The sequence below is a fragment of the Podarcis cretensis genome (assembly GCF_951804945.1).
Source record: "Podarcis cretensis genome assembly, chromosome: 15".
Classification (NCBI taxonomy): Eukaryota; Metazoa; Chordata; class Lepidosauria; order Squamata; family Lacertidae; genus Podarcis; species Podarcis cretensis.
Window position 1 is genome coordinate 13,581,589 of NC_137185.1, and position 16,162 is coordinate 13,597,750.

Sequence of the window (16,162 nt, forward strand, 5' to 3'; positions counted from 1 at the left end):
CTTGGTTGGATAGTGTTTTCGAGGTTACCAGCATGAGTCTGACCAAGCTGCGGGGGGCAGTGGAGGACAGGAGTGCCTGGCGTTCTCTGGTCCATGGGGTCACGAAGAGTCGGACATGACTAAACGACTAAACAACAACAACAACAACAAGCTTAGCAAACAGCTTTGCGGGCAGCATTTTCTTCTGGATTAAAAACCCAAGGCAGAGCGGGATTTGAAAAGTAAAGAACTTATTTCTCATCTCTTAACAGCAGCCCAGGCTGTGTTGCCAAATCCTGGAAGACCTTTAATCCTAAATCATTTGGGTTGCTGGTGTTCAAGGGTTTGGCAAATTACCCTTCTTGAAGAGATCTGCCATAAACCAAAACTATCTAAATGGTAGAGCTCAAAGGACTGTTCTTTTTTCACATATGGTAGGGCTTTATTTCCTATACGTTGAAGCACATGGTTGTTCAGTGGCTTTCAGATATTGAGCACATCTGGCTCATTTAAGACTATATCAAACCTTTATTCTCAATAATAATGGAACTCAGAGGTGGAGAATACTTTTTATTTTTCATTTACACTGATCTCCTCTCCGATACTTTTACTTGATATTTCTTTCTGCTTTCTGCTTTCCTTATAGAATCTTTATGAAAATTTGACTCTCTTAAATCCTATACCAATCTTTAACAGTTTCAGTTAATCCCTTCACCTCCCTCCCCCACAGCCCAGAACTTCCTTCCACCTGGGTGCGATCTTCTTTACCTAGTATTATTTTTGTTATTGTTGTGTGTGATAGGAATTTTGAGGTCTTAGATATATGGTAATGTTCATAAGCGTACCAACCAAGCATGTACATAGATCAGCACAGGAAGACCGACCAGGAACCATTTTGATTCCTAAACTGAGCAAATGTGCAAGGTCAAAGTGGGAAACCTCCCCATTGTCTCTTTCCTCACTGTTGTGTATTGAGTCAAAGGATTTTATATCTGTATTATTATTGTCTGTATTTGCATTAGGGTAAAGTTACTGCCTTTTGGTTCCAGAGGGTACAGCTACTATTGGTTCATTTAAGCTGCTGTATTTGGATCCTCTGTCTTATTGGTTTCCTCCAAAAGGCAGGACTGTGATTGCCTGATATTGTTCCCTCCAAAATGTATCCTTTCTAGCTAGTTCCCTGTCTCTATAAATGTAGCTCTCCCCTCCTCAGGTCTCAGTCTTGTTGCTTTAATAAAGAAGTGTTACTAGAGAATTGTCTCCAGCATATTATGTCAAGAGAGCTGAAATCACAAACCCCACGTCACAACACTCACAATTCCTGTCTTAAGGGAACATTTAAGATATGAATAGGGTGTGAGCCTGTGACATGGCTTTGCGCGACATTGTTCTGGGTTCCTCCTCTCTCCTGTGGGTGAGGGGAACACCCTGTTGCAACAGATCAATAAAGATCAGGCTTACTAGCTGCTTTGCTTCTCAATATTCTCTGGTTGGCCTCTGTTATCTTCTCCTACCAATAGGGAACCTATGTAAGGACTCTATATGGGCTCTTGGATACCCCATAAGGGAAAAGGGCAATTTTTGTTTACAACATGCATTATTTACTTTATTTGTTATTCCATCCTTAATATATTATGATCCTATCTCCTTGCGCCTTTTAAACTTTTGCATATTAATTTTTAATTTTCTTAAAGCGACATGGCCCTTTCTTTAGGAACATGAATGAGAGGAACGACAGAAGACTCACAAATGCTTACTGACTTTCTTCAGCGTGAGGGTCAAGGCAACAGAAGAAAAGGGACGAAGGCCACCCCCAGCTCTGCTGAGAAGCCAGGCTTCTCCTGCCTTGAACTGCCGCCTGAGGAGGGGTTGAGAAGGAAAGCAATACCCCTCTATCAGCACAGTTGAGAAATGGGCAACGTTCGACATCTCCTCTCCTTAAATCTCTCACCCATTGCTCATTGCGTGTCGAGACCCTGCAGCCACCCCCTTGTTGGAAATAACTCACACAAGGATACAGATATTAGGTTTATGTTATTGGGCAAATTTTGGCCACAACTTTTTTGAAATTACAGAAATTGCAGTATTGGCTTAGGCATTGATTGGACCTCACTATATCTGCCTCCTGCCCATTGTGCAGGAAGTTCAGTAAGGGTAAGCCACAGGTAGGGGGAGCCCTGTTGATGCGGACCAACTCAAGCTCCCTCTGGTGTTCCCATTGGGGTCGTGTCAAGGCCTTAGCCCCCCAGCCAGGCTTCAGACTAGTTCAACACCCCTGGATTCCTTTAATGGAATACCCTTAAGCATGGAGGGGCAGGTGATGGCCACACCTCACCTCCCCCACACAAGGTCAAACAATGCCTAACCGCAACCCTAACAAAGTTGTGATGATTGCTATGAGGTAGGCAAAAACCAAGTGGCTAGTGCCAATTTGCCTAGTGGAAAAATTCCTACCAGGCCCCTTGGACAACCAAGGCGATCAACCGAAGTCCATAGCAAGGCCATTGCCTAACCTGCAAAATAGGGAGGGAGGGAAGGTGATTGAGGAAGCGAGCCAAAGAGGAAGTCCTCTGGCTCGCTCCTCCGTTTAAACGGCCCCGGCCACGCCCCCCCGGGCCAGCGGGTTGGCTGGCCGGGCTCTGACGTGGCCGGGATCCCCCAGGCAACAGGAGACAGAGTTCCCCGCCCCGGTGGGGAGTAGGTGACCATGTGGTCCACCGCAACTCCTCCCCACTGGGAATTGGAGCGGATTTAGAAGAGCCTGTAAATCAAATAAACAAGGAATATTCGGTGTTATGCTGGAGGGGATGACAGGAAACCAGGACTCACGTTCACATGTGGTGGGGGTGTAAATATGTACAATTGTTTTGGGCAAAGGGTGTTTAAGGGGAGATCAGAAATCACTGGGTTAAAGCCGACAGAAAGTCCAGCAGTAGCATTATTATCAATTTACAATGGGGTGGAAGGTTCGCAGGCTATGAAGGACTTGCTCACAAATTTATTGACAGCTGCACAAATTGTTATAGCCAGGAAGTGGAAGGGGCAAGTAGAATATTAAATGGAAGAATGGTATAAAGAGGTGTGGGATATAGCTATTAACATGTGCCATTAAGGTAAGATGGGGCATATGCATGAGAAATGATTTTGAGGAAATATGGAGGATGTTTGTAGAATTCGTACTGAGAATATGGAATTGCAACGGGTGTTGAAATTTTTGGAGGTTGGATAGTTACAATGGAATGGTCCCGGTGGTGGGTGCACATGTTTATTCTTATTTATTTATGATTATAAATAAAAAAGGGGGAAAGAACCTGTAACTGGACATTTGAATATCTCCTCCTCCCTCCCCATCCATTTTCCTTTTGTGTCATGCCTTTTAAGATTGTAAATAAATAATAATGTAAAAAAAAAAAACCCAAACCCTTTCTTTCTGCCTTTTCACAGGAAGAACACAACAGCAAATTTAATGGAAAGGAAATCAAGATAAGGCATTCCACAGCCCCAGCCTGTCCTATCTAGACCTGCTTTCAGCCACCAGGACTCTTGGAGACTCCATGTTCCATGGTGATTTAGGAGAGTGCATTGCCTCAGCCATGTTTGGGCCGGAGAAAAGCCAGGGGATAGTGGCTGCGGTCCTCCAGGAAGTCCAAAGGGTCTTGGCTTATTTCTTGATTGTGTACACCCTCCTTTTAGGTGGCTTCATTTGTGCTGGACTGATCCTGCAGTTCCTCACTTTAGAGTAGGGAAGGTGGAGGATTTCGTATGAGCCATGTTGGAATGGGGACCAAGCCAATTTTGCAGATCACAGCTATTGGCCAGTTATTGCATCTCTCCAAATTTTGCTGCGACTCAAAAATGTACAAATATCCAGGGTGCTCGAGATATACATGCAAAATATGCTGCCCACCCTATGTAAAATTTGCATTTTAAAATATACTTTAATGAAAAAACACCTGTGCTTTTCTTTTATTTTAAAAAGCCATTTGATACAGAAATAAGATGGAACAGATTAAAGAACAGAAAATGTGCAGAATGAATTGGTAATAGTTCTACTGTGCATACGAATGAATGCTCACACCGTTGTCTTTTAAAAAGAAATCATGGTTTGCGTTCAGTTAAACGATACTTAATGGGCTGGTTATAGGAGAAGCAACTAACCTTCCTTGAGCTGAGAGCCACATGCAGTCTTGGCCAACCGTCCCGGGGGCTGCATGCCAGTGGTGGGTGTGGCCCAAAGTGGGTGTGGCTATATCTTCCCCCTTCCTAATTTGTCTCCGCCTACACCAGTACTGAGTCCACTTTTTCTCCATTTTGCTGCTTCCAAATTGGGGAATCGGGAAAAAAATTAAGTGTTTTGGGGTGGGTCAGGAAATTAGGCTCCGTAGTTGGGGATTTGCCACCCATTAGGTTGAAATACACACACACACACACACACACACACACACACACACACACCGGTTGCCTTTCTGCTTCCGTACATAGGATGATTTTAGCGTGTTCTGCAAAAAACGACAACACAATGATTGTAGAGGCGGAGGGAGAATTATAAGTGTGACACCAAAGAAAGACCCCTCTCTTTCGGATTCATCTGCTTGGCCCAAGTGGTAGAGGAATCCCCAAAAGGATGGGTTGATTATTTTGACTCTTGGGCTTGTTTGATTGTGGAGAAGGTGGCCATTTGATGGTGTGGTGTTTTCCAAGTGTAGGATTATAATGTGTCGTCCAGGAGCGCCTAATCTGTGGTCCTTCAGATGCGCTTGGACTCTGTGAAGGCCTGGGTAGCTCAGATGGTTAGAGCGTGGTGCTGATAATGCCAAGGTTGCAGGTTCAATCCCCGTACGGGACAGCTGCCTATTCCTGCATTACAGGGGGTTGGACTAGATGATCTGCAGGGTCCCTTCCAACTCTACGTTTCTAAGGACAATGAGGGTCCTCATTCTCACTGCACCTTCCTGTTTTGCCTCAGCCCCTGGATGGAAGTTGTAGTCCAACCATACCTGGAAGCAGCGGCGTAGCGTGGGTTGTCAGCACCCGGGGCAAGGCAAGTAATTTGCACCCCTAACCCCTAACCTGCCGCCGCTGCCAGCTTCTTCTTGCTGCTGCCTGGGCTGGGGTATTTACGGTAAGGTAGCCACAGCGGTGGCGGCGGGTCCGTGTCAGGTGATCTGAGGCGAGTTGCCGCTGGCGCTGCCGCCCAAACGACGCCGCTTGCCCGGAGGAGGAGGAGGGCAGAGAGGCGAGGAAAATGCAACATGGCCCAGCAGCTGCAGCGGCGGCGGCGGGGCTGTGAGGAGGGGCTGCCTGGCGCGCCCTCCGCAGCCCTGACGCGCGGGGACTGTGGCGAGCGCTGAGAGCCGCTGCCTGCCGGACGCCTTCAGCCCGGACGCACACACAACTCGTCGGTTCCGCGAGACATGGAGCTCTGCTACAGCCTGCGCCCGAGGCTCTTCGGCGACTCCAGATGTTGCGCCCGGTGCGGCCGGCCCCCCCTGCACCCCCCAGGCTATGCCACTGCCTGGAAGTGCACACCCTTGGTTGCGTTGATTTCTCCATTCCACAGTTTTGAATGGTGCCTGCCCCTGATTAACTTGGCAACAGCAGGTTAAAATGATATAGATTATATTTTAATAACAGTACCGCCAGACTTCCCAGCCGACAGGCACTCAAAAGCCTCTTTTAAGAAGATGCCTCTTGCTCCCACGGATGCCTGAAAACAAGGTGTGCATCCCTTTTCTCCTGTGAGATATTCCTTTCAGGTTCAAACAAACCCCATCCCATTCATCAAACAAAGACGTCTTTAACTGAGGGGCACCCTGGCCCCGAAGCTTCTCTCCTTCTGTATCTTTGGTGAATTACTCTGCCCGCAACCACCACATCTATGATGCTTAATTGGAAAAACAACAACCCGGAAAGCTCTCTCCCCGCCTCCCACCCCCACCCCCCGCCCCCCATCTTTTAAAATGAGGCTGCCCCCAGATGGTGGATACTTATTCGTTCATTGGGAACAGCGTAAATCTGCTGCTGTTTACATACAGAATTATTTCAATGTGTTAAGACACAACCACTGTCGCATCGGGTTCTCCCTTAGGCAGAAGGTGCCGCCAAAATCCATCTTCAGGGAAGAAAACATCCCAAAGTGCGTAATTCACAGATGATCGCTCAGTTTTTCCTCTTCCCTCCGCTCCGCCAACTCCTCTGAGCTCCTCCAAGAGGGACTCAGGATCGGGATGTACGTCCAAAGGCAAATGTCTCAGCTGAGCTCCTTGAGAGAGTCTAAGGGATTGAGGCAGCCACAGCGGGAGGGGAAAGGGGAGATGGATACTGTCGACAGATTGTCCTGAAACAGAGGGCCTCACAAGTTTCGGCCAGGCTGGTCATATATATGGTGGGTGGTGTAGCGGGTGATTGTCGCTGGATCCCTCACGGTGACAATCTCGGCGCTGCCGCAGACGTCCGAACTGTGGGAAAGGAATGGCAGAAGGAAGAATGAGGTTGATATGGTTTGTGAGGATCGTGTAAGGTCGGGTCGGGACTCAACCTCACCGATGTGAGAGAGGCAGTGGTGGTGTAGCGGTTAGAGGGCTGGATGAGGACCTGAGAGAGACCAGGGTTCAAATCCTCCCCCCGGCCATGAAGCTTTAACTGGGGGATCTTGGGGACCAGTCTCTCAGCCTAACCTGCCTCAGAGGGTTGTTGTGGGGATTAAATGAGGATAACAGTATACACCACCTTCAGCTTTTTGGAGGAAAAGGTTGGGCGTAGACTCAGTTAAATGAAAAAGAAACATTTCACAATTAAACTGGGGAAACTCCTGTATTACTTAAAGGCAGGCTCCGGCCTGCCCATGAGGTGAGGTGGTCACCTCAGGTGGCAGATCCAGCCACCTCTGCTCATTGCCACCCACCCACCCTTGTGGATGTCTCCCCACCACATTGCCTCCTCCTCCTCTGCTAGACAAAAATGAATCAAATATAGGATTAAACATTTGCCCAGACATTCAGCTAAGTCCTACTCAGAGGCGACCCATTGAAGTGAATGTGCTAGCCATCTCCATTCGTTTCTGTTTTGGGCATGACTAATGTCCTATGCTCCAGAAGGCTCAAGTAAGCAAGCCAACCTGCAGACGTCAAGCAAAGGCCCTTAACTCCAGGGTGACACAGCCACCGGGTTTCAGGCAAGGCCATAGTCAATTCCCTCCGCAATTCTAAATAGAAACGTACTATTTATAGACCAAGGCAGCAATGAGGGCAGCCAGCAGGATGGCAGAGAGGATGGAGAGGATAGTGGCAATGGCAATCATTCCTGCGCTCCGCCGCTCAGGGGATGTGTCGATCGTCTCGGGATCCTTCCCTGATAAGGACAAGAGAATACATTTAAAGCTGTAATTGTCAGACGGGCCGTTCTATTGAAAAGTGACTAGAAGGAATGGCATACTCAGTGTCATATATGTATATGCACCCAGAGGTCTAGAAAGGTTGGTGAGCCCTGATTCCTGAGCATCGCAACCGAGGTGGTGGGGGACTATTTATTTATTTATAATAAAAAATGTTTGCCGCTATATCACAAAAGTATAACAAAATGGTTTACAGCAATAAAGCCACATAACCATACATCAAAAGCATAAAAAAGTTAAACACAAGTTAAAAGCAAAAAAGTTAAAAACAGACAGCAGCAAATGGTAATTGCGTGCATAGGCCTGGCAGAATAGAAAAGTTTTCAGCAGGCGTTTAAAAGTTGCCACTGAAAAGTTGTCTGCTGAATCTCCAGTGGCAGAAAGTTCCACAGGACTAGGCCCACGACACTAAAGGCTCAGTTTCTCGTTGTCAAATGAACCTCGCCAACTTCAGGTGTGACTAGCAATGCCTCTGCAGATTATCTCTGTGATTGAGCCTGAGGTACCTTGAGGTACCCTGGACCTAACTTTTTCAGGCCTTTGTAAATTGAGACAAGGACCTTGAACCTGGCTCAGTAACAGATGGGCAACCAGTGCAGCTGTTTTAACAAAGGTGTTGCATGCTACTGGCCAGCTGCCTCAATCAGCAACCTGGCTGCCACATTCTGCACCAGCTCGAGCGTTTGAACCAGTCCCATGGGCAGCCCCACACAGAGCGCATTGCAGTAGTCCAGCCTTGAGGTTACCAAAGCATGGACTGCAGTGGCCAAGTTATCCCTGCCCAGGACTGGCCATAGTTGGCAAACCAGGCCGAGCTGATAAAAGGCACTCCTAGTCCTTCGGCCCTCTAGTGATAAACATGTATCTGCACACAGTGATAGGGAGGCGTTTGAAGGCATCTGCAGTGGTCCTCTTGAAACTGAGGGGTCTCCAACGTGCTTGGCAGGGTGTGGATTGCACCCAGCAGGTCCTGTTCAGTTACCTTGGATCAGCGTGATGGGATCTGACCATCTCGACTCTGCTGTGGGGCCTCCGGAATTAAAGGCCAGAAACTTCACTCTGAGAAGAGAAAGGTAAGAACTTGATGGAGTCGGAATACCCTCTTCCAAGTCACATGAATAAAGGAAAGAAGGAAACTGCCTGGGACTGAAAAAGACCATTGGTTCTTCTGACTCAGGATTGTTGACACTGGCTGGCAGCATCTCCCTTCAGGGTTTGAGATAAGGGGCACCTGAAAATGATTTACAGATGGTATTTAACTCCAAGTAGACTTGCTAAAATGTGTAAGTCTGAATCAGATAAGTGTTGGGGATGTAAAGAGGTTGAGGGTACCTTTTATTTTATGTGGGCGACTTGTAAAAGGGTAAAAGAGTATTGGGATATGGTATATAGTGATTTTTTTTTGGGGGGGGAGTTTAAAAGTACATTTCCCCCCCAAAAAACAGAGTCCTTTTTGTTGGGTATAATTCAGAGGGAAATTCCCAGGTGTCCCCCCCCCCAAAAAAAGAGAGGCTATTTATGTATACTACTACCACAGCCTGTGTTTTGTTAGCCCCAAAATGGAAAACAAGCGAGGTCCCAACCAAAGAAGAATGGCAACTTAAATTGGCGGAATATGCACAGCTTGAAGACTTAACTTCTAGAATAAGAGAACAAGAAGAATGCACGTTTAAAGAAGACTGGAAAATATTTACTGAATATATAGGTGAAAATTGTGTTCATTTAAAAACACTAGTAGCATTAAGATAAATTCAACAGAGTAAATAAGTTTTGATGGATGTAACAATGGATTACTGAATGGTTTAGTTCATGTAAAATATGCAGGAATATGGATTAAACCACAGAGCCTAGGACTTGCCGATCAGAAGGTCAGCGGTCGGTCCCTGCTCCTGCCAACCTAGCAGCACGTCAAAGTGCAAGTAGATAAATAAGTACTGCTCTGGCGGGAAGGTAAACGGCGTTTCCGTGCGCTGCTCTTGTTTGCCAGAAGCGGCTTAGTCATGCTGGCCACATGACCCAGAAGCTGTATGCTGGCTCCCTTGGCCAATAAAGCGAGATGAGTGCTGCAACCCCAGAGTTGGTCACGACTGGACCTAATGGTCAAGGGTCCCTTTACCTTTACCTTTATGGTATGCAAAATGAACCACATAAGAAGAAGGGAAGTCATTGATTTAAGGTTGTTTAAATGAATATTTTGAAATGTAATTCAGAAAATTTAATAAAAATTGATTTTTTTTTTTTAAAAAGAGAGCGTTAAGGGGCACCTTGAGTCCTCCCTGGAGATTGTCAGGAGCTAGGGCCAGGGGTAGGTCAGCAATAAAACACCCGGTGTCAGTGAGATTAGCTTTTTATTCAAGAAACAAAACAGTGCAGGCCTAGTGATCACAGCAATTCCACCCAGTAGGTCTTACCCCAGTGAGGCAGTTATAAGGACTGAATGTCCCTTACTTCCCACAGCTCTCTAAGACTCCTCTCCTCCCCTAAGCAATCTGAGACTTCCTTGCTGTGCCTGCCTTTGCTCCGCCCTCTTCATACCTCTTCTGGTTCTGGGAGACCAGGGGGGAAGTGAGTTGGTCGCAGTAGAATGGGGAGACCCCCTGGCTTCTTTAGCAGCCTGCCTCATCCCTGCCTCTTTGCCCTCCTCCTCTCCAGCCTCCTCTTCTGCCTTTCACCCTAGACTGCTCTCTGCCACAGCCTCTTCCTGCTCACTAAACTCTGTTGCCTCTTCAGTTTCTGACACCTCCTCCTCCCAGTCCTCAGGACTCTCCCCAGGTAACCCCCCACTCCCGCAGGCTGGAACGCCTCATGTGTTTTTCCCCGGAAAGCACAAATATGATAGATTTGGCTCTAATTTCATTTTTTTTGTTTCACAGAATTTATACACCGCTGGAATGCAGAAAACAAACAACCCTCAAGGCAGTTTACACAAAAAAAGATAAAGCAATCAAAATTATCACTAAGGAAAATGAAAAGTGATAACGTAGGACTTCTGAAAAGCTGAAATAGCAACAGGCCAAAATAGATTCAAAGTGGCACCAACTTTCTAACAGCGTACTGAATCGAATTTCCTCCCCTTCCACCCGTCCATTACATGTCAGCCATCAAATGCCATTGCATGTCAGCAATGATTTACTGGGAGAAAAATAGGACATGAAGTTGTCTTCCAAGAACCTCGGCCATTTTCAAGAGGCCCGGTGTGGTAGTGTTGTTGGTGGGGAGTTTGGCAGCCACTGCTCTAGATGTCGTTGGACTCCAACTCCCATCATCCCCAGCCAGTGTGGCCAATGATCAGGGATGATGGGAGTTGGAGTCCAACCACACCTGGCAAGGCTTCCTGTTGAGGACGGCTGCACCAAATGGAAAACAAACAAGCTAACCCTATAGACAGTGCTTTAATGCAGTACTGGTTTAATTCAGAAAACAGAGACACTATCAGAACTTTGAGTGGCGGGTGGGGGAATCACCTGGCACAGGTAACTCACCTGTAGGGTCCTGGCTCAGGCAGGGGGCCGTTGCAATCTGGCCTGGAGGGATCCGTCTTGCAGTCGACTTCGTTCCCCACTCGCAAGACAGTGAGCTTGCTGCTTTCTTCCGCTGGGCAGGGGTAGTTGGCTGGGGCAGTGCCCAGAGTCATGTAACAGGAATTGTTCTCGAACGATTGATAGGGCAGCTCCTCAGGGGATCTGAGGACAGCGCAGCTTTCTGCCGCTGTAAGGGGCAATAAGGAAAAAATGGATTATTCGCCAGGCCTTGCTGGGCGACCCTAACAGGAAAAATGTGGCAAAAATAGTGCAAGCGCAGGAAGGCATGAACTCCTTTATAGGCATAAAGAGACAATAGAGGATGATCTGGAAATGCTTGAAAAGCAACAAAAAGAAAATACCTTAAGACTCCGTGGGGTTCCTGAACAGGAGAGGGAGGACATAAGAGAAAAAATTGTGAAGGAACTGGTGGAATTTCTGAAGGAAAAGTCAGAAGTAACTATGGTTGGCATGGGCGTTAGGCAAGAAATATTTGGGAATGCCTTGGTGGCTGAAGTGAGGCAGAAATTACAGCCCCTGAGACTAAGAGGAGATTGTGAGGAAGGTGAGCTGGATTTTAAATCTGATTTAACTGATAGCTGGCTTCCAGTGAAATTTAAATATGCCAAAGTTAGGGAAAATAATGTGAAATAATTATTGTATATGTGTAACCGCACATTTGCAATCAGAAAAATTTGAATAAAATTAGAAGAAGAAGATGATTGAGGAATATTGTGTTGAAGAAAAATAAGAGAGTGAAGGTATATAAAATGCAATATAAAGATTAGGAAATGTGTAATTAAAAAATTGAATAATGGATGAAGGAAGTCCAAAAGAGAAAATATGTGATAAATTTAGGTTGGATATTATAAATGTATGTTGGAAAATTAATAAAAATTATTTATAAAGAAGAAGAAGAAGAAGAAGAATTGATGACATATTTGTATAGAAATGCAGAAGAATTTTGTTAATATAAGGTACCCGAAGAGGGAATGGAGGGAAGTCATGAGGTTTAAAGAACCTCAAAGATAAGGTTTTGAAAGGTGTTTGTGAATGGGGATGGGGGCGGGCGTGGATTTGTCTTTTGTACTTAACTGTGGAAATCAATTGTGAAGAAACCAATAAAAATTGATTTACAAAAAAAAAAAAAAAAAAAACCTCAATGGAGAAAAAGGCGGGATATAATTGCAACCAATCACACACAACATACCATTGCTGCGGGCGACCAGCAGCCATATCTCATCGGTGGCATCGACAAACTTGTTGAAGACGCAGCGAGGTTGTTCCAAAGTGAAGGTGGAGGAAGTGATCTTTGCGGCCAGGTCTTTGGGAGTGAGGCGAGGCGTATATCCTACCAACACTAGAGAAAGGCAACGAGAAAAGGAAGTGAGTTATTCATTTTGCTTATTAAAGGTTTTTTTGGGGTTTTTTTTTTTAATCCCACTCTTCAGCAGAAAGTTTCCCAGAGCGGCTTGCAACAGTTGATAATAAGGTGCTTGTTCTCAGCCTTACAATCTGAAGGGTGTGGCACAAAAGGAAAAATGGATTGGGAGGGAAGAGGAAAAGAATGCAACACCGAGCACTGCTTCTGAGGTTCTGATGTCCTTGCAAGTGTTCTTCCCCTTGTCGTTACGTTCTTCCCGGGAGGCATATTCCCAGATGTCTTTATTTTTCTGGCTGATGGCAGAGACCCTGTACTCCATCTCTGCAGCCCCAGGACAGCTATGCAGGAAAAGTTTGTGCAGATGATAATCCGTTTGGTGGAAGAGGGAGCAGGCTTGTTTTCCTGCTGCTCCAGAGGGTAGGACCAGAACAAATGGATTCGAGTTACAAGGAAGGAGATTCCGACTAAACATTAGGAAGAACTTTCTGGCGGCAAGAGCTGTTCGAAGATGGAATGAGCTCCCTTGGAAGGAGATGAACTCTCCATCCTGGGAGATTTTGAACAGAGGTTGGGTGTCCATCTGCCTTTACGATATCTTTATTGTCACTGCCCCATACAGAACAATGAAATTGAAAAACTACATAAAACATTCAAAAACCCCTAAAAACTCTGAAACCCCATTTTAAAATACACTATACTATAAAATACTATAATACTTTAGCTGTGACTCCTGCAATTTGCAAGGGGTTGGACTAGAAGATCTTTGGAGATCCCTTCTAACTCTACACTTCTATGAATCTGCAATACTGTTATCTATGGAAAGCATGTTTATTCCACTCCTCAATTCTCATCACATTTTTCTGATGCGACTTGTCTACTGTTTGCCCTCCCTGCAAATTCCCTTTCCCTAAAGGAGGACAGAATATTTAGTACAGCTCACCCAGGACTGTAAAAATGCTTGTGGCTTCTTTAAGGACTTGTTCCCCTAAAACCAGGTTGAGGGGAGAGAGATGCCTGGTCTCATTACTGGCCTCATTAACCACCCCCGCCCTCCTTGCCTTTAAGTTACTAAAACAATGTCTTGCATTTTATGGGAGGCATAAATTAGAGAAATCCAGGGCCTTCCTTTCCGAGGCTTATTCTCTAATTGAAAAAGTTAATCCTCCTCTGGAATCTTAGCCACCCCCTCTCCAAAGTTTTTACCCCCCACATCTACAGACACACCACCCTGCCACTTCTATTTTAATCTTTTCTCAAGAGGTCAAAATTATTTGCCACCCTTTCTAAACCGATGGCATGTCCCTGGGGTGTGGAAATTGGGTAAGGGGAAATCTGGGGAGGAGGGAGGGTTCTATTTGATTCCCCCCCCCCTCTTTCCTTTTCCTTTCTCCTCCTGTGATGAGGCTGCATTTTAATGTTTCAATATTTTAATGTATTTTAATCTTGTTTTTAAGTTGTCTTCATTCAACTTGTTTTTATTATTGCTTGTTAGCCACCCTGAGTCTAGCCTTGGCTGGGGAGGGCGTGGTATAATTAAAAATTATTATTATTATTATAAACAAGAGGTTGTAGCTGTCATTCTATTATTTGTTTCGTTTTTCAATTGCTTCCTGCGAAACATCGCAAAGAGATTAAACATTAAATCATCAAAATATCATCAGCTGGGCTACAAAGTCTTTGTTAATTGCTCAGTTTTATCTATTATATAGTTTTAAACTGTTTTATTTAGTTTTTCAAAAGTATTGTCTGAACACTGCTGTTGTATTCTTTTCTTAATTTATATTGACTCCCCGCTCCATTATATTTTATGTAAACTGCTTAGAGATTTAAAATAAACATAAAAATTGGGTGGGGGTATTTCTAACATTAGTCCTACACAAGAGCACACCCACTGAAATTAATAAACCATGGCCCATTAATTTCAAAAAGTCTACTTTGTGTAGAACTTTTATTTATTTATTTGTTTATAATAGAAAAAAATCGTTTATTAAAAAAAAACATGAATGAGAATAAAAATAAAATAAAAATACTCAATTACATTTCCATACATTGGAATACAGATGTGTTTAGTCTTATTGTGCTATTACAATTATCTTTATCAACAACCTAATATATTCTGTATAATTTATATTCCGCAGAACTTAAGGTACAGTCACATTAGTGGCATAGGCTTGTTGGATGCAACCTTTTAACATTAAGAGGTGTCTGCAATTTTAAAAATGAAACCAACAAATAAATGTCTTTGTAAATTCAGGAGCATGGGTGGGAGAAGGCATTCTCTGTAGCAATCCCTAAACTGAGAAACTCCCTTCCCACAGAAGTGTGTTGAACACCTGCATTATGTACCTTCTATTGTATCTTAAATACGCACCTCCAGACCACAGCCTTTGACACCACCGATATACATATATCAGGACTCAAGCTATTCTCTTGACAGCCATTTGTTAAAACTGGTTTTCGTATTGCATTCTTAAATTGTAGTAGCTCGCCCTGGAGCGAATCACAGAATCAATGAATTATAGAGTTGGAAGGGGCTCCGGGGGTCACCCAGTCCAGCCCGCTGCAACGCAGGAATCTTAGCTAAAGCTTCCATGATAGATGGCCACCCAACCTCTGCTTAAAAATCTGCAAGGAAGGAGAGCCCAGTATTCTCTGTTCCAATGTTGAACAGCTCTTATGGTCAGAAAGTTCTTCCTGATGTTGAATTATTAGTGATCTCTCTCTCTCTCTCTCTCTCTCTCTCTCTCTCTCTCTCTCTCTCTCTAAAATGCATTTTACAAATAAATCAATGTCCCCATGAATTGAATAAGGCAAGGAACATCCCTACCTTTTTCAGCTGTGACGCCGATTCCCATCACCAAGAGTATCCCAGAGAAAAGCATGCTTCCCACGGCTTGTCCTTCCTCCTTCTGGGTCTCTCACACAAAAATGCCACCAGGAGACTTGAGCAGAAAGATGCCTCCTGCCCCTATTTGTGGTCCTGCCCCACTGGGCCTCGCCCACATTCGTCATTCAGTTTTTAGACAGCTGTACTTTAAAAAAACAAAAACCAAACCCTCCATACACACGGGTGAGGGCTGGCAGCAAACAAGTCCGGCTTGTTTTGGAGAGCGAGGGATAGATGGAGCGTGAGCGATCCAACCGACCGTGCCAAAGAGGGGTGTGCCCAGGGGCTGGTGGGAGCGAGAGAAGGTCCCTCACGTGGATTGGCATTCTCTGGGCGCCACTTAGAGACACTTGGTTTCTAAAGGCAAGAGGAAGCGACACCTGCCTCAGAGAGATGTCACGTTCTGGCCTGGCATCCTTGAGCCTGAATGTTGGTAGATTCGGGGGCAAAAGGAAGAGAAAGCAGATAGAGAAAAGGTTTGGTTTCTCTCCTGCCCCTCCTCATAACACTAGAATACATATGACATAACACCTATGAAGCTGCATGTTGGAAGATTCAGGACAGATTAATAATAATAATAATAATAATTTTTATTTATACCCCGCCCTCCCCAGCCAAGGCTGGGCTCAGGGTGGCTAACAAGCAATAATAAAAACAAGTTGAATGAATACAGCTTAAAAGAGATTAAAATACAACATTAAAATATTGAAATATTAAAATATTAAAATGCAACCTCATCACAGGAGGAGAAAGGAAAAAGAAAAAAGAAAGAGGGGGAGGGGATCAAACTGGCTCCAAGCCAAAGGCCAGGCGGAACAACTCTGTCTTACAGGCCCTGCGGAAAGAAATCAGATCCTGCAGGGCCCTGGTCTCATGAGGCAGGCTGGAGCCAGTGTTGAAAAGGCCCTGGCTCTGGCTTAAGCTAATCTAACTTCCTTAGGGCCCGGGACCACTAGGGTGTTGCTGTTTGTGGACCTTAAGGCTCTCCGTGGGGCATA

The 16,162-nt window shown here is 45.2% G+C and overlaps 1 protein-coding gene across 1 annotated transcript; it reads right to left on the reverse strand.

Annotated features, from left to right (window-relative positions):
* Positions 1 to 3,923: 3,923 nt before the first annotated feature.
* LOC307204271 (uroplakin-3b-like) lies at positions 3,924 to 15,697 on the reverse strand. The gene is made up of 7 exons (XM_079955879.1): positions 15,105 to 15,697; positions 12,104 to 12,253; positions 10,855 to 11,080; positions 8,355 to 8,431; positions 7,200 to 7,329; positions 5,495 to 6,437; positions 3,924 to 4,976 (listed from the first exon to the last, which is right to left on the reverse strand). Exons 1-6 carry the CDS (start codon positions 15,157 to 15,159, stop codon positions 6,332 to 6,334), a joined length of 744 nt encoding a protein of 247 aa, XP_079812005.1. The 5' UTR covers positions 15,160 to 15,697; the 3' UTR covers positions 3,924 to 4,976; positions 5,495 to 6,331.
* Between the last annotated feature and the right edge of the window lie 465 nt (positions 15,698 to 16,162).

Coding starts and splice junctions, on each gene's coding strand:
- LOC307204271 (XM_079955879.1), bottom strand. CDS start 15,159: ATGCTTTTCTCTGGGATACTCTTGGTGATGGGAATCGGCGTCACAGCT. Junction 12,254..15,104: donor CGGCGTCACAGCTGAAAAAG/GTAGGGATGTTC, acceptor GCCTTTCTCTAG/TGTTGGTAGGATATACGCCT. Junction 6,438..7,199: donor GCTGCCTTGGTCTATAAATA/GTACGTTTCTAT, acceptor CCTTTCCCACAG/TTCGGACGTCTGCGGCAGCG.